General features: G+C 52.8%; 1 protein-coding gene across 3 annotated transcripts in view; it reads right to left on the bottom strand.

Moving 5' to 3' along the window:
- Positions 1-390: 390 nt before the first annotated feature.
- CSRP1 (cysteine and glycine rich protein 1) overlaps positions 391-22092 on the bottom strand; it is a 28423-nt gene continuing 6721 nt past the window's right edge. Inside the window, exons 2-7 of one of the 3 annotated variants that reach the window (XM_065404395.1) lie at positions 18397-18531; positions 11687-11799; positions 9014-9182; positions 6582-6711; positions 3540-3633; positions 391-578 (exon numbers count right to left, since the gene is read on the bottom strand). In XM_065404395.1, the coding sequence (XP_065260467.1) occupies positions 397-578; positions 3540-3633; positions 6582-6711; positions 9014-9182; positions 11687-11798 (687 nt within the window). In that variant the 5' untranslated portion in view covers position 11799; positions 18397-18531 and the 3' untranslated portion in view covers positions 391-396. Of the gene's footprint in view, positions 2022-3539; positions 3634-6581; positions 6712-9013; positions 9183-11686; positions 11800-18396; positions 18532-22092 lie in introns of all 3 variants that reach the window. The other 2 variants (XM_065404396.1, XM_065404394.1) reach the window with 2 other exon arrangements.

The raw sequence follows: 22092 nt of genomic DNA, 5'->3' as shown, positions 1-22092 counted from the left end.
CTGGGCATCAGTAGGGTGGAGAAATTGGGGCCCCAGGGTGAGATTAAACTCATGCCACTTGTGACCCAACTAGTTAATACAATATAACCTACTTTAGCACAGCATATGGCCTGTGTCTCCCATATGCTGCTCCTAGTAAGAGTCTAGTACTGCTACCAGCTAGAGGAGATACAAGTAGCTAATAGTGTAACACTGATAGTCCCAGGTTCAAATCCTGCTGATGACCCAAGCAGTGGGGTAATAAAGTAGCTTTGATCCAGCTCTCTAAAAGTAGCAGCCTGTTCCCTTCCTACAGAGTCAGTTTCACATGAAGCCAAAGAAGGAGCTTCCCCTCTGATGTGACTAATCCCGCCTCTTATTGCTAGGGAAAGAAGAGACTGAACAAAAGCCTCATTCTCAGAGCTTTATTGAATACATAATTTTGCTTGAACGAAATCCTTGTACATGGCACATACAGTAGAAATATTGCAACATAATGTTTCTCCTGCACTGTGGAAAAGGTATGTGGAATCCTAGACATCTCTGCTTCAGGAGGAAACAGGAGAAATGAAAGCTGTGATCTTTGCCCAGGTAACACCCTGAAGGGAAGGAATGATGCCAAGTGAATTAGTGAAGTTTTAGGTATAAACCCATAGAATGCTCTGTGTGATCCCATGTTCTATTATTCCTTGGTCAGTTTTTGCATCTTTCTATTCTGCTCAAGATGGCATCTGAGCCCATGAAAGCAAAGCCGCACCTGTAGCCCCATAATGAGAACTGTACTGGGGAAAGTTTGTTTGTTCATACAGCACTGTAACGGAGGGCAAAACTGGCCCTGGTTTTTTTAAAAACATACAAACATTTCCGGGCAGAGTTTTCAACCCAAACACTGCGGCATCACCTGTGAAACAAGCATGAAATTGACCTCAATGTTCAAGCTGAGAGAAACACAAAACCGTGGCATAAACAGTGAAAAGCAAGTTGGATTGTTTCTACGCTCTCGGGTTAATAGGCTACGGTGCTGTTAGTAATGCGGGAAGAGAAATCTGGGCCAAACGTTTCCAAGTTAGCCAGTGACGCTGGGCATTGTTTTTTAGGAACACTGTAACAGGCAGCTTGGGGCTGGAGGTTCAGATGTGCCAAGTACCCTTTTGAAATCAGTGGGAGCTGCAGTGGTTCTGAAAGAGATCAGCACCCTGTCGGCCCCCCAGACCCGAGGCAATCTGAGTCAGTGGCCACTTTTGAAAGCGCACTAGTTTACTAGATTTAGAACCAGGGTGTAACTTCACACTGCTGTATTGAAGTCAATGGAGCTAGAACGACATACACCACTGGGGAGCTGGCTGGTGATTTATAGTGGACTGTTCCTCCAATTAGTATTTTTAATACAATACACAATTTAAAAAATATTCTCCTCTCCCTCACATCAGTCACTGGATCTCTGTCTCCCTCTGTCTCCAGACAAACAATAACCCACCCACAAGCCCCAATCATTTGCCAGCTTTGATTTTTTTACATCTAGGAACGATCGAATAAGGCTTGTTATACACCTCTGATGTCCCAATGGCTGGCTGCATTCAGAGCCTCAGAGCACCCAGGTTTCACAGGTGAGCCTATTACCTACAAAGTGACACTCCCCAGTTGCATGGAAAGTTCTCTGCACGAGCGTGTGAGGGCATCAAGGCCATTTGGCCTATGCTAGGGCTGTTTGCTCCTGAGCCAAAGCCCACGGCTGTCAACAGGAAGATTCCTGTTAGTTCAGTGAGCTTTGGGTCAGGAAACCAGCAGGCAAGTGGGTGGTGGTCTAGTTAGAATAAGCAGGAGTTTATTGACAGAAGCACTGGCAGGAAGTGGGGGAAGGACCGGGCTGCCTTGATCCACGATTGAAGGCCAGTCTGGACGAGCCCGGTATCGGCGAAGCGCTCGGCACTGCAGGGGAGAGGCGGAGGAGCCAATCCTGACTGCTCACTCGGAGTGGATGAGCGCACCAGCTCCCTGCCCGAAGCCAAACCCCTTGGGCCCAAAGTTCTTAGCGTAGCATCCTGCGGGAGGGGAGAAGCCATGAGTGATGACGACACAGGGAAGGGAGGGGTGCCAGCCACGGGGGACATAGGGATGAGGGGGGAGGTGGTTTTACGGTGTGGGGTCAGTGTTGAAATAGGCTCGTTCCCAGAGTTCAGATCCGGCCCCATCTCTCAGGCAGGCGGAAACAGGGTGAAGAAACAAGCACATGGGGACTGGTTAACACCTTTCATCAGAGGATCTCAAAGCCCTTTATGAAAAAGGGAAACTGAGGCACAAAGGGGGGGAACTGACTTGCCCAAGATCACGCAGCAATGTCAGTGGCAGAGCTGGGAGCAGAACCTAGGCGTCCTGGCTCCCAGCCTGGTTCCCTATCCACTGCAACTCTCCCCCAGCCTGGAGATAGTTGCCCTTGTTAGCTGGCTGCCGGGGTGGGGGAGGGGGTTTAAAGTTTACCCTGGGTTAGTTTCTCACCTCTACTGCTCGATGTGGACAAGAGTTCCCAGCCGAACCCCAGAGATCAGGCTCACATGGAGTTCTCTCCCTTCTCCTAGATCCCACCCACACGCCGGCCCTCATCAAGTGACAACCCCCCAGAGTCACTGTCAGTGAGCCCTGGGCAGAGCTCCCGGGATAATCATCAGGGACGGCAGAGTCTCTGGTTTCGAGCAGAGTTTGGTGCAATGAAAGTTATGCGATTGTCCCCCCCGGAGACCAACCGGAAGGGACACAAACCCGGGCAGCGGCAGGGCGAGTTCCCCCGTACGGAGCTGGGGCCACACACAAGGAGACTCTGCAGCCAGTCACACATGGGCAACCCGGCTGCAGCACTTTGGGAACAGCTGCAAAGGAGCCTGGCTTTCCCCCCGGGGGGGGGGGGGGAGGGGGAGAGGAGGGGAGGATGTGGTGGCAACAGCCCCATAGGCAGGAAGGGGAAATGAAGGCAGTGATGCCCTTGCCCCCCAGGGGGCTACTAGGGCAGGCAGGGTGGGCACTGCCCACCTCTTTCAAAAGCAGAAGCATTAGGGGTTTTACAGACTCCCATTGAAAGACACTGACATGTTAGACTCACTTGGCACTTCCAGAGGCCACCAGCCACCCCCACAAACCTAGACCAGCCTGGCTATGGCCCCAGTGGAGCAGGGGGAGGTCATCTGTAGGTGCTAGATGGGGAGAGATCCAGTGGTTCTGCAGCCCGTGTGGCCGGCGCGGCGTTAACCCACAAGCACCCACAAGGTGCCAGGCCACTAGAGAGTCCGAGTGCTCGCTGTTCCCATATGTGGGGTGCTCCCCGGGTACATCCCTGCCCCTCTGGGGCCATTCGGACAGCACCTCCCTCCATTCACATTTCAATATCAGCTACCCCCCAGTGTTTTAGCAGGACCTACAATTCTCAGCATCTTGTGTGCTGGTTTGGGGTCAGCAATTCATTCTCCCTGAAGATGCACCCCCGCAATGCCCCCTCCCCCACCTTGCTCTGGACTCCTCTCTCCCTCAGGTCCCAGGGATGCCAGCACGCTGGGAAGGGGGACGCTCACCTTTGCAGTAGATCTCCCCATCTTTGTCAGCCAGCGTGGTGGATTCCAGGCCTTTGCCGCACTTGGCGCACCGGAAACAGGCCTTGTGCCACGACTGCAGGGAGAGGAGCAGAGAGTGGTCAGAGGGGGCGGGGAGCAGAGCAGGGGGCTGTTCAGGCAGTCGCCCACTGGTAGGACACCCAGGGCATGTCCAAGCGCAGCAAGCGTGTGCCTGAGGCGGCAAGCCGTGGGTGGCGGCCTGCCAGTCGCTGTGAGGGCGGCAGTCTGGCTGCGTTCGGCGGCATGCCTGCAGGAGGTCCACCAGTCCCGCGGCTTTGGCGGCAATTCGGTGGCGGGTACGCCGAAGGCACGGGACTGGCAGATCACCCGCAGAAACGCCGCCGAAGGCTGCCTGATTGCCGCCCTCGCGGCGACCAGCACACCGCCCTCCACCTGACTGCCATGCTTGGGGCGGCAAAAAACATCGAGCCACCCCTGGGCATGTCAGTTCCTGGCTCTCCCCAGCAGTACCCCCAGGGCCCCGCCGCAGGGGAAGCTGTACAGTGAAAAGTGCCTGTCCCGAGGCCCTGGTCACAATCCCATTCTCCCCAGAAGGGATTCAGCCATGCTAGAGCCCGGGTCAGACCAGTGTGGCTTGATCTCCACTCCATGGGACGGTGGATTTAAGGTGAGCGTGACTCTGTGGTACTCAGGTCCCCCCAGTGTAGCTGTTTCTAGCAGCACACCCTTGGCTTTACCCCTTCGCAGTCCCTGGCTGGTATCCCCAACATTACATGGAAGGGTTGGCTTTTATCCCACTTCCTTTTGTCTGGGCAGGATCCTCAGTGCTCGGCCCCTCCTGAAAGAGGTTTTAAAGCTTCTGAGCACAAGTCCCAAGTCACAGCCAGAATTTCCCTGGGAAACAGCGTCCTGCCCTAGCCTAGCTCACATAGTCCATTCCCCACGTAACAGGTTGTCTGCAGCAGGGACTGACCCCAGGACCTCAGACAGAACCATGCTGTGAGCATGGGCTACCCCTGCATCCAGCGGATCAGCTCAGGGAAAACCACTCATTACCCTGGTGAGACGAAACTAACTGGCTCATCAGAAAAGATTCCAGGCGAGTGGGATTTCAGAGGCTGGTCTAACCCGGATCTCAACCAGTCATGCATGAAACACATCACAGATAAAACATGCTCCTTTAATCTTGTTTCCAAACTACCAGCCACCCATAGTTTAGGATTTGCTCCGGTAAAGAGTTAACTCTTAAACATTAGGCTGCTGTTGATCAGCACAACTCCTCTAAAGTCAGCCAAGCGGTGGCGATTCGATTCGCACCACCTAAGGCTCTGGCGAGAGCCCCTGGCTCTGTATTCTAGAGATGAACGCATCCTAAAGCACTAGAATTAGAACAGGCACACCAAGGAAAGTTACACCCCGATGTTGAGACCAAAGGCACCAGGCTGACTTTTAAAACTAGGGCTCTCCCAGCTGCTCCCCGAGTTCCTAATGGATAAATCAGTTAAGCTGCAAATAGTGAGAGCTGCTGACACAGGCGTTTAAAAAAAAAAAAAAACTGCTTTGGGAAACATGGAACCATTTTGGGAAAATAAAATGTGGACTTGGGGTTGAGGCAGGAGGCAGAGACAACAGGCGGAATTATGCCACCACCACCAGCAGCAGAACTATCGGTACATTTCAAGACACGCTTGTATCCTCTCTCAGTTTGTTTAGACACAGCAACATTTCCAGCTTCAGCTACTTAAAGATGTAGAATGCAAAGTCTCCCACTAAACACTGTGCCCAGATCTTTACTCTAAGGGTCTGTTTTCACTGCAGGGTCACAACGGGTTCTTACCTGGGTGTTTCCCTAACCCCCCTCCCGTCCACACACAAAACCCTCTCACTCGAGTTTATGGTGCTTTCAACCCAGGCTAGCTGGCCACTTCCGCTCAGGCTGGTGACCCACCCACTTTGCAGTGAGGACACAGGCTACCAGTGGTTCTCAATCTATTTACCATTGTGGGCCACATCCAATACAACCTCTATGGCCCTGAGGATGTCACATGGGCCACAGCTTGGTGCTGATTGGGCCGCAAGTGGCCCGCGGGCCGCAGGTTGAGAACCACTGAGCTAAACCCACTTGAAAGCCAGTAGTCCTCCGATGCCTTCCCACAATTTCACGTGCCCAGGACAGACAAGTTCTCCCACAATTCACTGGGAGAGACTCAGAGCAGCTCAGCTTGCTGCAGCACGTAGAACCATGGGACATGGCCCCAGTAGTCCTAGCTACGCATATGGGGATCACAGCCCCACTGAGGACCCAGTAACACGAGTCAGGCTGGACTAATGGAGGGTGCTGCAGGTCAGGACTGCACAGAGTTCCTGGTGGGCGGGACAGAGTCTAGGACTGGAATAGCAGGAGATGCTACAGCTGTGTTAGCAGAGCTGTATGTGTTCACAGGGCAAAGCCAGGGGAAAACCCAAAGAGTCTGGAGACTTCATCACCCTGCCTCATGCAGGGGCCAGCGCTGGATGAGAGAGGAGCCAATGGACTGAAGACTTAGGAAGCCAGCAGCTGGGTGAACTGGGCTGTGGAAGCCAGATCCAGCCTTCTAGAGCCTAAGGGGAGAATGCCAACGTGGCAGTTTCCTTGCAGCAGACGTGTGTTCCAGCCCAGGCCTGTGAGGCATATCATCTCCTCCCAGGGCATGGGGAGGGGGGCAGGAGAAGGGACCAGCCATAATCCCCCAGGGTCAGGGAAATGGAGAGGACCTGTGGCTACCCCATGCGTGCGGCTCTCTGCCACCTGTATGTACCATAAAGACAAGAATTTTCAGAAGGGGCCAGCACCACCCATAGGGGCCAGATTCTCCAGAAAGCTCACAGCACGTTGGGCACTAGCTGAGCTCTTAAAAATCCAGCCCCATTTGTGGGTGCTGGACATCTGGCCCATGATAGCATCTGGGCTTGGCCCATGGAGCCTTTCAGAGCTCCCAGCCACATGCTGGCTCAGGAACCACCACCCTGCAGTCAGCTCCCCGCATGACACTGCTGTCTTACCTTCCCAGCGCCAATCACCTTCTCAGCTGCATACACGGCCTGCCCGCAGCGGGGGCAGCCGTCGGCACCGCCCACCTTCTGGGCCAACTTGGAGGCATTGGGGTTGTTGGTGGGCCGGTGGGGCTGGCTCCTGTGGGATTCCAGTTAGGGAGAGTTAGTTACCTGGCCTGCACGACTGGGAAGCAGCGGCAGACAGAGATGGCTGATGAGACAGGGGGGCTCCACATTCAGGGAAGAAGAGAGTCTCTGCTAGGGCCAGACTGTGAGAAGGGCTCAGCACATGGGTTCCCGTTGGAGGCTGAGCCCTTCAGAAGCTCTGGGCATCTACACACTGGGAGAGAAGGGTTAGAACATTCCCCGCAGGGGGCACACAGGCTACAGACTCTCCCGCCAGTGTGCTCTATGGGAGACCTGCCTCCGTTAGTGAAGCGCGGCCCTGACAGATCAGGGAGAAGGCAGGCTAGAGTCACTGTCGCTCCCATCATGCTGCAGGGAGCCAGCAATTCTGGCCGGAGAAGCTCCTCCCACCCCATGGATGGCTTCCCAGGTGCTATAAGCCGCCCTGCTCTGAATGGGGGATGCACATGGGAGCTGCCCCCCTGGGGTGAAAGTTCAAGACTTCAGCACAACATTTTGTCAAATCCTTGCTGCTGTTTGACCAGCTCTGCAAGGAGCACCAGGCGAGGGCTGCACTGCCCCCTAAGGTGGGTGTTTACAGCACGGCTGCTGGCTTGAGTTGGCTCCCGCCCTAAAACCCAAGTGGAGATGAGGCGCCGGAGTCCTTCGCTCGATGGAGCTAGGGGAGTCAACCCTGTACCCTGCACCTGAGATTGACCTCGACTGGCTTTTTGTAGCCGAACCCGGCACCCACCGTCAGCACTGGTTCGGTGTCAGCAGCTCTCTTGGTATGGACATGTTATTAGGATGGAAGACCAACGAATTACAAAGTGCACTTACCAAGGGATGCTGCTGCACGGCTGGGGATCACGTGCGCACCAAAGGCTTCGGTGGCCAATGATGGACCAAGGGATTGGGGACTGGTCCTGCTTTGAGCAGGGGGTTGGACTAGATGACCTCCTGAGGTCCCTTCCAACCCTGATATTCTATGATTCTAAGGGAATGTCTACACTGCAGTATGTGTGCGCGAGCGCAGTGGCAGCTCATGTCGCTAGCTGTATTCTAAGTAGCTCTCTGAAAAGAGAAGTGAGGGTGCAGTGCTGCAGGCATCACCATGGGATGCACAAATGAGAACGTACCCAGGGGGTCAGGCAGCCTTGCACAGCCTACACGGATGCCCACACCATGACGGCTTCACTTCTATTTTTGCCAAGCTAGCTAGAGTACGGCTAGCGCAGGTCTGGCTACACACGCTGCACGTCACACCCCTGGCTGCAATGCAGACCTACCTGTAGCCTGAACATTGGGCCAGATCATCTGAAGGACCTAGCTCGAGACTGATCCAGGTGGCGCTCGATCGTCAAGGGGGCTACGTCCCTTTGGGATTTGCCTTGATGATGATGAACTCCATCCAGGTAAGAACTCCAGCGCCTCTGGGATTTTACAGTGAGGCCACCTCAAGATAGCAATGACACAGTAAACATACACCTTTGCTTGGCAGTGAAGACACGGCTGAAGGGCTGGTGCACACATTTTCTTGTGTACGACCCAGCGACATTGCTCAGGGGGGTGAAAATCCACCCCCCTGAGTGACGTAGTTAAGCCAAGCTAACCCGCAGCGTAGACAGCACTAAGTCGATAGAAGAACTCGACCTAGCTACTGCCTCTTGGGGAGGTGCATTAACCACAGCAAGGGGAGATCCCCTCCCGTCGCTCATTTGCTGTAGCGAGTGTCTACACTGAAGCACTGCAGCTGTGCCACTGAAGCATTTTGAGTGTAGACATAGCCTAAGCCAGGCTTTGATTGTATTGGGCCCAAGAGTAGAGACCTCCCGTTCTTCCTGGTCATTTGAACTACCCAGGAGGGCAAGGGCTACTGGTCTCGTTAGGCTCCTGCTAGGTTACGTTTTAGCTGCCAGCTTGATTCTGTTCTCAGGGCTGCCTTTGTTAACGGTAGGGGGCCTCGTCTCAGCAGGTGAATGGCTCAGCTAGACGCCCAGCTGCAGCCAGGCACTAGACTGACCCAGTCAGAGGATCCTGGGCAGAGGTTAGCGTTTACAAGGCTGGGAAGAGCCTGCCAGCCAAACTGCTGACTACTAGGGGTCAGGAGAGTGCAGAACTTTACACGGAAATAGAAAGACGTGGTAGAAAGCAGGATCTCTTTAGAACAGGAAATGCTCACAGAGCTGCTCAGCTCCCCGGGGTCCCCAGTGCCCCTCCCCTCTGGGGCCCCCAAAGCCCAGCGCTGGGATGAGGGTGCCTCTCTCCAATTCCCTTTTATAGCCACTATTTTTGAAATGAAGGCTCCAACTCACTCTTCGGATTGGATTCCCAGCGACTCTCCCTTGTCGGTGCTCAGGGTCCCTGCTCCCTGCCCATAGCCGTAGCCTTTGGGGCCATACTTCTTGCCGTAGCAGGACTTGCAATAGATCTCTTCCCCATGCACAGCCACGGTGGTGCTGTCCAGGTTCTTTTTACAGACCACTGGAGAGGAACAAGGGGCATGTCACCCTCAGACCTTGGCCAGGAGTTTATAGGTCATCTCTGGCTTCTGGGCAGCCAGAACACACTGGCAAGTCTGAGAGCATCAGTCCTCCCAAGACATATCATGTGTCAGATTTTAAGGAGTAAGGAAATTCCCAGACAAAACCTTTGTTAATAAGGAGCGTGGAGAGAACAGGAACATTGGTATGAGTTAAAAAACAACCAACCCACCCGCCCAGGTAAAAGCCAGGAAGTTCAGAGCTAAAAGGTGAAATTGACATTAACCCCAGTGCTGCCAGTGGGCAGAGTGAATGCAATTTGAGAAATGACAAGTTATGAAATCCCTTTACAAAGCTCATCTGCACCATTCTAAGGGTTAATCAGGAATGGTGCAGGCAGGGGAGGTCTGCATGGACGGTCAGTGATCCCAACCTTCGAGGGATCGGCTCCATGAGACGACAGCAGAAAGTGTGCGTGCTGGGAGAGAGTCCAGCTCGGTCCGGGCCAACCCCAACTGGAGCATGCTCCTGCCAATCAGGAGACTGGCAGCTTAGAACTAGCCGATGACAGGCAGCACAGACAGCACTTTTGGAGGCTTAGACACACTTGACCTCCAAGCCCTAGCGCTGGATCAGATAATCCAAGAGGAAGTTGTTGGGGCAGGGAGGAGGCTGGAAGGGGCAGGATCAGAGGGGGGGCAGGGCTCACAACATCCCAGCTGGCAGCCTGTTGATGTTTACCTACCTCTGGCTGTAAAGGAACAAAGAGGCTGGAGGAGGGAAACAGCAGCTAGCCCAGCAAGAGCCAGACACTGGTGTGTGACTGACAGACTCAACCCCCATCCCACACGCATGCCTTAAATGTCAGCAGGAAGCCGCTCCCCGAGGCCTGCTTGTCTCCTTGCCAGAAGAAAAATTTCTTGCCCTTAAACAATGTTTCAAGAATGCAAACACAGAGCTGAGCACTCCCCTCGGAACGCTCTGACGGCCCAGCGCTTTTCACCTAAATATGGGATCTTAAATCTGCACTTCCCATCCCCATGACTAAATATGGTGCTTTTCCTCCTGGGCAGCTGCTCCCTGGGCGCTCTCTGTGCTTGGAGAGTAGGAGGGGGAAAAGGAAAAGGACAATTTTTGCCATGTAAGGAGGGTTATGTCAGGAATTTCCGTGGGTTAGGAGCTTCCCGAGCCCTCTGTAGCAGAGCTGGGCTGGTATTTGGAGCCCATCTAGCCCAGCGGTTCAGCAAATCCCCACCAGCTGAGCCATCGGGCATTTAAACATTTAATCTACACTTAACACTTGCATAGCTACATCTGTGTAGGGGGGAGGAACACACATCCACAGCCAATAGAGCAATGCTGGCAAAAGCCCCAGTGTAGACGCAGCTATGCTGACAGAAGTGTGCTTCTGTGGGCACAGCCCATGTCCTTTGGGAAGGTGCTGTTCCTACACAGGCAGAAAAACTCCTGTCAGTGTATGCTGCACCCGTGCTGGGGGGTACCTGGGCTCTGTAGTTCACATGTAGCCTTACACTGGGGAGAAGCAAACCGACCAGGGCTTGCAGGCGGGCCCCATTTCCTGTGCGGGGAAGCAGACACTGGAGTGCACCTGTTGGGTGGGGAGATCCTGTGTCGTTGCATAAACTCCGGATTCCGTGGAAACGCCTCCCCTTCCCCTGCCAGTTATGATCTCTAGGGAACTAGATTTCTTGGGACAGCAGGTGCCAGCAGTGGAAAGCAGCTGCACGACCCAACCCCACGTTTCTCTGAGCACAGGTGACGTCCACCCAGGTGGGAGCTAGCACGTCAGTTGCCGCTCCATGTCTGCATCCTTTCCAGTGCTGGGCGGCATGTGGAGACCGCCGCAGGGATGGGCTGAGGCTACGACTGCCAGACGGGTGAGGGGGGCCCAGGCATCAGGCATGCTGCAGGCATTTGGTCACCAGAATGGCCAGCAAGCACAAGGCAAAGCAGCATCCTCCGTCCACAGATCCCCAGGTCCTGCAGGGTTCAAAGGCCACACTCCAGCCGCCTGCAAGGCTCCACACAAACCCTTCCCTCTTCATTCAAAGGCGATGCTGAGATGTGCCCTCATGGAGTTTCTAGCCCTCAGCACCGCTAGCATGGCTTTGCTGTGGGGTGGTACAGTCAGGGCTTTAAAATGGTGCCTTTAGGCATCTAGGGGGCCTGCGCTTTAGACCCTAGTGTGGTTTAGGGTTAGTGTTTCATTTAGCAATGTGGGGGTGGAAGTTGCATGGATGTTTTCCCAAAGTACCCCTGACATTTCAGTCCCTAAATCACCCACGGTGCTTTGCAAAAATTCCTTCCCCGAGTCTGGAGGAGAACGGAGAGCTGCTCCCAGCCCAGCAGTAATTAGCCAAATGTCAGCTGTCTGGGTCTGCTCCGCAGTGGCGGGAGCATGTTTACATTGCTGGCAAGAGCAAGCAGGCCAGGGCGTTGCCATGTCAACGGAAAGGCGAGGACCCCGCGGGGCGCTGTACTCACGGCACAAGAAGCAGGACTTGTGGAAGCTGTTGCCTTCGCACTGCACCTCCTCGGCGAAGTACACGGCCTTCTGGCATACGCCGCATTTCTTCCCTCCGCCCCAGTTCGGCATCCTGTGGAAAACAGACAGGAAAAAACAGATTCACTCCAATGGGACTGAGCAAGGCAACTGCTGGACGGTGCAATTAGAATCCTGGGAAAGGGCCAGGACACCCCGCAGGTGCCAGGGAAAGATCCTAATGTCACGGGGACAATTCAAAACCCAGGTGTGTAGGCTCCAACCGAGAGCACACGCACTGCACCTAAGTCACGTAATGCACAGATTGGAGCTGCATACGCTGGCATTGCCTGCAAATCCCAGCAATGTTTCCACTTGTGTCCCAGAACTTTCTTGCCTGGAGCTGGAGCATTGCATTCTGGTGCTTGTAGTTAGTGCAGGCGCCCCTGGGTATAAGGGAAGAGTGGTGGGATGCATTTGGTACATGGGTCAGACACTGGCTGCCAGTCAGTGTTGTCCTCAGCAGCTCCAGCCTAGATCCGGCTCTCTCTGCTCCGTGTGGCGATTCAGCTACCCATGAGTGCTAGATGGGGCATGGGAAGGAGATCAGATTCCTGTGTCACGGGGCATGCAACAGAGATTTGCACCCTTACAACGTGGAGAAATGAGATGCCTCTTTGTTGCTTTGCCGGAGGTACAGGAATTTCCCCATTTCCTTGGACCCCTGAGCCCAAGGAATCTAGATGAACAGCACTGCAGGATAGGTTAACAGCACTTCTCCTGGGCCCCAGGTCTGTCTGAGGTGCCCCTCACCATACTATCACCACTGGACATGGGAACTTTTGTACCCTTTGGGCACAGCTGACCCTGCACTGTTCACCAGGCCAGAGAGAACCAGCAACTCCCTGTTATAAAAGGGTAAAGGAATGAGAGCTGGAAGGTGGGGAGGAGGAGAAGAGAATCTGCACAGGCTGAGACAGACCAGGAGAGTCTCACCCCACATTCTGGGCCCTAGTTATCTCCCAGTGGAATGACAAAGCAACAGGCCTGGGGCAACATTCCTCAGGGTCTGGCTGGCTGGAGTGTGGGGGATGAGAGGGCTGGAGGAGCAGCCTGAAAAGTGTCACTAGAATCGCCCACTCTCTGAACATCTGTCCAACAGCTGCTGGTGAGGATGAGAGAGGGGAAGGGGATCCCAGATAAAGGCAAGAGACAACATCTGTGACTGTGCCACGTATACCCAGATTCTGCAGTCCTCCCCACACCCCAACTGCACACGCTATTGGAGTATTAGCCCTGTATTAGCCTTCCACCTGGCCTCCCTGTTCCCGGGAGATTTTAGTTTTATCTTGGATCCAACACCAGAGAAGAGAATCAAGGAAACCCAGGATATCTGGAGACATGCCCACAAACTTGGCAATTAAATGTTTTGTGACATTTGTCTTGTCTAGGCCAGCCCTGAAGTTCTAACTTGGCTGTAGGGGGTGGAAAGCGGGACTTCCTATGGGGTCTCCTCTTTTCCTGGAAACTCAATGCCAAAAAGGTATCAGAAGGGGACCACCGAGTTGAGGCCCTCCACTGGCAACCCCAAGTTTTAAAAAATGCCGAGGAATCAATCAGGATCAGGCCTTCAGCTAACCCCCAAGGACAGAACAAGACATAAGCCATCATGTGAACTGGTTTCTCAATGCACTGCAGGCACCGATACCCTTCCTAGGCCAGTCTCATCCTCTGCCCCTGCCAGCCCTACGGCACTGGGCTGTAGAGCAGTTGGGACAGTGTTTGCTTTGGTGCCGTGCAGCCAGGTAGAGAGATTATTCCAAGGACCATGCACCCCGGTGGGAACATGCAGCCTTGTGCTCTTTGGCGCAACATCAATGAAAGCAGCAGGGCAAGTTCCCAAGAGATACAGACGGGTTTGCCCAGACGGACGCCACACACCAGCCAGAAGAGTTAACTGCCTCCACCAGCTTTAGTACTACAGCTCTGATGAATAGGACACATGGTTCAGTGGTTGCAGGGGAGGAGGCGAGGGGGGGGGGGGGAGGGGAGAATAGCCTGGGTCTGGGGGCCATTCCTTATTCTCTCTCTGACTCCCTATATAACCTTGGGCAAGTCACAGCCTCCCTGTGCCTCAGGTCCCCTGTCTGTACAATGGGGTAATAACCCTGCCCTGCCTCACAGATGGTTGAGGAGAATAAGTGCACTGAAGACAGTGAGACCCTCAGATCTGGCCCCATCACTGCAGTAGAAACACTTTAGACTGAGAGGTGAGGCTGCAAACTCCACCTACCCACACAGTCCCAGGGAGATTGCTCACCCGAGCATTGGCAGCGTCAGGCTGTCGTTCTTCTGTCACAGGAGAGGTCGAGATCTTGCGGGAATGAAAGAGCTACATAAAATATTCCTCAAAATCCCTGAATTAGGGCTTGTCTACACTTGAAATGCACAAGTGGCATGGCTGCGATGCTGTAGTGTAGACACTCACTAAGGCGACAGGAAGGGTCCTCCCATCGCTGTAGTTAATCCACCTCTGCCCCATGAGACAGTAGCTAGGCAGCGGAAGAATTCTTCCATTGACCGGGGGTTAGGTTGGCTTTACTACATCACTCAGGAGAATGGGTTTTTCACACCCCTTAGCAACACAGCTGGGTCAACCTAGCTTTTTAGTTTAGGCCAGACCTCCCGGTCAGTCACTAATGAAATGAGTTTGGTGATCTTAGCCTAGGTTCAAGTAGGCATGGACTCAGGACTGGGACAGCAGAGAGCTCCAGGTCAGGACTGAGGGATGGTCTCCACTGAAAAAGTTACAGCAGCATAGCTTCATCTCTCAGGGGTGTGAAAAATCCACCCCCCGGAGAGACGGAGTTAAGCTGACCTTACCACCGGCGTAGACAGCACTTGGTCAATGGAAGAATTCTTCCGTCAACCTGGCTACGACCTCTAGGGAAGGTGGTTAAACACCAGCAATGTGAGAACCCCTCCCGTCCGCATAGGTAGCATTGACGCTGAAGTGTTTCAAGTGTAGACGTAGCCTGAGGGACAGGCCTGAGCCCTGCACCGGGCTAGCAGGGGAGGCTGCAGGACAGGACTCACGCATTGGCGGAGCTGTGAAGAGGGCTGACCCGGCGGCTAGGCCTTGCTAGCAGTTCCTGAGTCACAGCAGAACATTCCAATACCAAATATATTTAAGTGGCCTGCCTGGGTTGCAGGGATAAAAAGCTACCTAGGATGGGGGATTGTGTCAAGGGACCACCTAAGGGTGTCTTATGGGCAGGGTGACCCACTTAGTTAAAAGATTAACTCCAGCAGTCTGCCGCTCCTTGCTCCTCCCCGGTGCCCTGCAGGCTGGGGTTTGTGCATTTTCCTTTCTGCTGCGTCTGGCTGCTGCGAAATCCCTCCCTTTCAACCAGATCATCCTGGTCCAGAGCCCTGGATGGCCTTAAAAGGACTGTTTCTCAGAATCTAATTTCACTTGGCTGGGGTGGGAGGGAGCTCAGTCCCGCTCAAAAAGGGCGGCTCCCTGGAGAACAACAAAGCCGTACAGCACCAGGCCAGAGGCAGCCCAGGTACAGACACTGCAATTCCCAGGACAGAGCTCTGGGGAAGGCCACTTCTGTGATTAGAACAGAGCTTCTCTGACCCTTACAGTACAATCCTAAGCATTTGCCCACCCCCCTATGTCAGATACCAGCCTCCCCTGTTTCAGAAGGGACAGAGAGATCCATCACCCCCTACCCCTCAGTCCGTCCCCTTCCCGCTCTCCCCCCACTACTCCTGGGCAAATTCCACCTGTAGTAACCAGCCAACCAAAGGCCACCCTGTAGTTTGGGACAGATACACATATCTGTTGTTCAGTGCTCCTGCGTGTGCTGTGTTCAACCCCAGAGGCAGCTGCAACCAAGTTCAGTACCAAGCTGTCTAGCAGGATTTGCTACAGCAGGCACTGAATCCAACTGATTGTCCCCCTCAGTGGAACAGCTTTTTTCAGGAGCAGTTGTCGGAGAGGGGTTGGGATGAGCCCTGTTTGACCCGAGTTGTCTGACAGGTTTAATGGTGCAGACGTGGCCTAAGAGAGGTTGCGCATGGGTTGGGGTCTCCTAGCAAGTCTACCACAAGAGATTTCAGCAGTGAACATGGTATAAATAGATTCCCCAATATACAAAGCAGCCTCAGTTTACCTCACAGAAATATGGGCTTGTGGGACCGCTAGCGGAGAGAGGTCTTCTGATAGATTGAACAATGTCCTCCTCCCCCCACCACATGCGCACTCAGTCCACAACTCACACATGAGAGCTTGAACACTGAGTGGGGAAAACCCAACTGGCAGGAACTGCAGCAGGGATCAGAAAGCAGCAAGAGCGTTATTCTAAGGGTTCAGTGTTGGTAGGAGGACAGGAGAGTCAAGGAGAGGGACAGGGTGTAGCCAATGAACATAGGAAAGACCAGACCAGATCAGCGGTCTGGCCAGTGTAGTCCAGTGTCCCATCTGACAGTGGCCAGTACCAGATGCTTCAAAGGAAGGTGCAACCCCCTCCCCCCTGTAGACAGATGTGAGATAATCTGCCCCCCCATTAAGGCATCATCCTAACCCCTGCTAATAAATGACTGGATTAAACCATGAGGTTTTTGTAGCCCTTCAGAGTTTGTTCACAAGACTCAAAGAGGGATCAGAGATTTATATGGATTACAAGAATATCCAGAGTTATAACAGTCAATGCTAAATTCTTGACCTCAGTGATATCCTGTGGCAATGAGTTCCACAGTCTAAGTCACACATTGTGTGTGTGAAAAGGTTGGTTTTTTTGGTGGGTTTTGAGTTTGCCACCTTTCAGTTTCATTGCACGTCCCCTTCGTGTGTTACAAGATGGTGAGGAGAGAAACTCTCCAATCTACTTTCTTTATTCCACTTGCTCAGCAGATACTTTGATCATGTCCCATTGGCGAGTGGGAAGAGGAGCATGGTTAATGGTAGCACTCAGCTGTCACAGGATTCTGGAGAAGGGAATCTGTGCAGTTGTGAGCTATTTGAGGAAGGGAAGTTTGTCAGAATCTAGCATTTGCTGAAAGCTGCGCCGGGCATCTTAGAACATAGTTCTGTGTAAAGCTGCTGAGTTCATCTTATCCCAATCTTCAGATTTTGAATTCACTAGGTGACGTCTTATTCTAGCCACAGTAAGAACGAAAGCTGCAAGTCAACATGGGAAACGGGCATTCAACGTTTAGCGCATCCCAACAATTCACACATTGATGAAGTTGAAGGAAACAAGCAACCGAATGGACGGAGTGAAAAAAAATAATTCCACTTCTACTTGAGGAGAGCGAACAGTCCATATTAGTGATGAGATTGAGAGAATTCATGATCAGAGGGCAGAGAATCTGTTTCTTTGAATTCTCCAAGAACAACCGTGCCACTGAATGAAACACTACCATTGAAGCAGAACATTGATTCACCTGACAATCCTGCAGGAGAGACATTTTCAATGCCATCATCACTGAAATGTAGCCATAATGACAACTTAAGTCCCTATTCCAGCTCTTTAGCATCAGCTGAGATCAAATCAGTGATCGTGCCGTAAAGACAACTGATATGAAAGGTAGACTGGGACCTGATAAGAAGCTGTAACCGCTTGTGCCAACACCCCCTTCAATGCAACCCAAACAGCAATCTAAATAAGTGATTCAAGCACTTAGTCACAGATTAAATCGGTCTGGAGGAGTGTGACACTCCATACCTCAAAGTAGTGCCCTGGAACCCCTATATTCACCACTATCATACGATTACGATGTGTTTTGTACAAAGTTTGCCATGTGAGGTATCATTTAAGAAGTCTTGATCTGTTGAACCTTAATATCCTGTATAAGTAGGGGCATTGCCAGCAGATCAAAGGATGTGATCATTCCCCTCTATTCGGCATTGGTGAGGCCTCATCTGGAGTACTGTGTCCGGTTTGGGGCCCCACACTACAAGAAGGATGTGGAAAAACTGGAAAGAGTCCAGCGGAGGGCAACAAAAATGATTAGGGGGCTGGAGCACATGAGTTATGAGGAGAGGCTGAGGGAACTGGGATTATTTAGTCTGCAGAAGAGAAGAATGAGGGGGGATTTGATAGCTGCTTTCAACTACCTGAAAGGGGGAGTTCAAAAGAGGATGGATCTAGACTGTTCTCAGTGGTGGCAGATGACAGAACAAGAGGCAATGGTCTCAAGTTGCAATGGGGGAGGTTTAGGATGGATATTAGGAAAAACTTTTTTACTAGGAGGGTGGTGAAGCACTGGAATGGGTTACCTAGGGAGGTGGTGGAATCTCCTTCATTAGAGGTTTTTAAGGTCAGGCTTGATAAAGCCCTGGCTGGGAGGATTTAGTTGGGGATTGGTCCTGCTTTGAGCAGGGGGTTGAACTAGATGACCTCCCCTTCCAACCCTGATATTCTATGATTCCCACAAGGGGGAAATGCATTCCTTCTGAACACTATTTATATTGCATCTGAAAAGAAAACTGGGGAATATTCTGCCCAGACAGTGAAAATATAACTATAGATGAGAACTTCAGGTACATGCATCCCAGACTTTGACACGTGGGTGTGCAGTGCATCATCGGAACCTCGGTGAGCAATTGACACCTAGCAATCCTACAACACATGGTGGCTGTTAAAAGCTGCCAGCCAGCAGCCTCATGGTTAGTTTAACTGAAAGAGGAGAATTGATGCACCTGTTTCCCACTTGGTTGAGTTCTCAGGAAGACTGTAGCTCTGGTCCTCCACTGATGGCAGTTAGCGTAGCTCCATTAGTTTCAATTGACACTAGCTGAGGATCTGTCTGCGTCCACATTTGCATCCAGCTACTCCTGCAAGTATAATGAAATCTGCACAGGGCACCAGGGGTCTGATCAAAGCGCAGCATGAATTTTACATAAGAAGGGACTCTACAGAGAGGAACTAAACTTTCAGTGGTTTTAGTTGCAGGGCCAGCTTTAGGACCTGCGGGGCCCGATTCCGCGGTCCCGGTCTTCGGCAGCACTTCGGCGGCGGGGTGTCTGCTCCGTGTCTTCCGCAGCACTGAAGGACCCCCTGCCGCCGAAATGCCGCTGAAGACCCCGGAGCGGACACCCCCCCCTTGCCGCTGAAGCGGACTGCCGCCGGGTGAGCCTAAGGCGCGGGGCTCTCTTAGGCACGGGGCCCTCTTACCCGCGGGGCCCGATTCTGGGGAATCACGGGAATCGGCCTAAAGCTGGCCCTGTTTAGTTGGAACTGGCAGATTTCAGGCTGACGACACTGTCACAGGCTCAGTGGATGAAGTCTGCCTTCCAAGTTAACAAAAGTTTGTAACCACACAAGGTCAACACTGAAAAACAATTCAGAGACACGATGGAAGCTTTCCAATATTTAACCAAAGGCAAAGGTCAGAGATTGGGCCTAGGAGAGGAAGAGGCTGAAATACGAAGAGCGCTCACTTAATGAGCAGTTATTCAATGTTTTATTTTCTCCTTATTGTTCGTGTGTGGCCCATGCTTTATGCACTGCACACTTGCCAAACGCTGCTCTGAAGGCAGAATTATTAATTTCCTCATGGCCTTTCCTGCTATAGTATCTGAGTGACTCACAAACGTATTTATTTTCATAGCATCCCTGTGAGATGAGGGAGCATTATCCTCGCTTTACAAATGGAAAACAGAGGCAGAGACAGATTAAGGTCAAAAGTATCCACTAAATCTGGATGCCCAATCAGAGATGCCTAGGACCTGATTTTTCAGAGTGCTTAGCATCATACAGCACTGATATGTTCAAAACCCAACTCCCAGTGATTCAATCACAGCTGTGAGCGCTCAGCACTTCTGCAAATCAGACCCCAGGATATCAAGCCAGGCACCCAGAAAATGAGGGATACACTTGTTAGTGATCACCTGTGAAAAGTTGGGTTTAAGTGACTAGACTAGCGTAAGGCCAACAGACCCCAGTTGTCGGTGGGCAAGATCGAACCTGGGACCTCTGGAGCTAAATGCATGAGCCTCTACTGCAGGGGTTCTCAAACTGGGGGTCGGGCCCCTCAAGGGGCCGTGAGGTTATTCCATGGGGGGTCGTGAGCCAGGGCTGGCTCTGGCTTTTTTGCCGCCCCAGGCAAAAAAGCCTGCCGCGGCCCCCGCTCTCCCCGGCCGGCCGGAGCGCCGGGAGGAGGGCGGAGAGCCCAGCCGCGCTCTCCCCGGCCGGCCGGAGCGCCTGGGGGAGGGCGGCGAGCCCAGTCGTGGCCCTGCTCTCGGGCCGGAGCGCCGGGGGGAGGGCGGCGAGCCCGCTGCGGCTCCGCTCTCCCCGGCGGCGAGCCCAGTCGTGGCCCCGCTCTCGGGCCGGAGCGCCGCCCCCCTCCAGGTGCCGCCCCAAGCACATGTTTGGTAGGCTGGTGCCTGTCAGCCTCCACCCCAAACCTTTATAATGGTGTTAAATATATGAAAAAGTGTTTTTAATGTATAAGGGAGGTTGCACTCAGAGGCTTGCTGTGTGAAAGGGGTCACCAGTACAAAAGTCTGAGAACCCCTGCTCTACTACATGAACTAAAAGCCACAGGGCTCTTAGCTAAGGCTGTAGCAGACTCATTAATCTCTCAGTGGTCTCGGTGCCACAGGAGGGCGACAGAGCACCACACCCAGGAGATGTGTGGATTATACTAGCATCACACAGGAACTTTGTGGCAGAGACATGGATAGAATCCAGTTCTCCAGGGCAGCATTCTACTGCCTTAACCATCAAACCCTCCTGTCTCTTGCTGCCGTTCCCTGCCTCGTTCACACTATGCCTTTCAACTGCTGCAACAAACAAGTCGGGGTCTACAGGCAACCGCCTCCTTCACTACACAAACCTGATTCACTCCCACAGCAGCTCCAGCCTGTGCACTGACCAAAGGCCGGCTCCTTTAGGGAAAAAATAAAAAAGTATCTGATCGTATAATTACAGACTGTATCATAACTAAGGCTACATTTTAGTCATAGGTATTTTTCGTAAGAGTCATGGACAGGTCACAGGCAGTAAACAAAAATTCACGGCCCGTGACCTGTCCATGACTTCTACTATATACTCCTGACTAAATCTTGGGGGGGCAGGGGCGCCGTGGGTGCTCCGGGGGGGGGGGGTAGTGGGGGGTGGCGCATGGCCCAGGACCACGCTGGTGCTGGGAGGGCCCAGGTGGTGGCCAGGCAGCTCTGCACACCGCTGCCTCCACCCAGAGCGCCAGCTTCGCAGCTCCCGTTGGCCGGGAACCGTAGCCAATGGGAGCTGCGGGGGCAGTGCCTGTAGGCGGGGGCAATGTGCAGAGCTGCCTGGTCACGCCTCCGCCTAGGAGCTGAGCGAGGGGGATGTCCCCACTTCTGGGGAGCCCCACCCGAGGTAAGTGCTGCCCAGAGCCCGCCTCACCCTGTCCCATGCCCCAACCCCCTGTCCCCTCCCACTCCCAAACTCTTCTGCTGCTGTGGGGAGTGTGTGGGGGAGGACAGGGTGGCCCAAGACTTCCCCAGCAGCAGCCAGTGCAACTGGTGCAGGAGCTGCTTGAGCTGTCTCTGGGCCAGGTGCACTGGCCACTGCAGAAGTAACAGAAAGTCACGGAATCCGTGACCTCCGTGACAAACTCGCACTCTTCATCATAACATGCACAGATTAAGGCTGCACAGGTATTTCCTAACTTTTGAATGCTTGACTGTGCGACCTTAATAATGTTCTTTCCATGCAGTTTGTGCTAACAGTTTAACTAAAGTGGTGGGACACCATGAGGACACTCTTACGCTGATTAAAGCTTCGCTTATATCGGCTTAGCTTGCATCAGTAAATTCACAGGCCCAACCAGTTTTAAACAAATCAGATCGGTACAATCTCCTGCATGAACAGTTGAAAATCAGGTTTTAAGCCAATTTCAATTAAACTATTTAGACAAGCCCCAAGTGTGGATACTATAGTAGTAGGAGGCCCAACTTGTTAGTAGACTGGGGTCTTGCTTATTGTATTTTGCACCCAGAACAGCAGGCTTTTCACATAGTATCTTTAGCTCAGTATGCTCATTCCACTCAGGCCTGCTCTATACTCAGTATAACTCCATCAGTTAGGGGGTGAGTTATTGTTTTTAAACCAAAACAGTTAAAGTGGTTCAACACTTTTCTAGTGTGGCTACAGTTCTACTGGTATAAATGTGCTTCTACAAGTATAGCTTGTTTCCCTTCTCACATGGGAGTAAGCCAGACCCGTATAAGGCACTTTTACACTGGTATAACTGCATTCACCCTACGGGGTTGTACTGCTTTACTTATCCCAGTATAGTTGAACCAATCTGAAAACACCAGTTTTACAAGCTCTCCCTGGAGTTTCACTTGTAAAAGTTTCATGGGTTTTTCCACCTTTCAGACACAAACCACAGCAGGTCTGATCAGACT

The sequence above is a fragment of the Emys orbicularis genome, chromosome 4, assembly GCF_028017835.1.
Source record: "Emys orbicularis isolate rEmyOrb1 chromosome 4, rEmyOrb1.hap1, whole genome shotgun sequence".
NCBI classification, from domain to species: domain Eukaryota; kingdom Metazoa; phylum Chordata; order Testudines; family Emydidae; genus Emys; species Emys orbicularis.
This window is presented reverse-complemented; position numbering and strand designations above follow the sequence as displayed.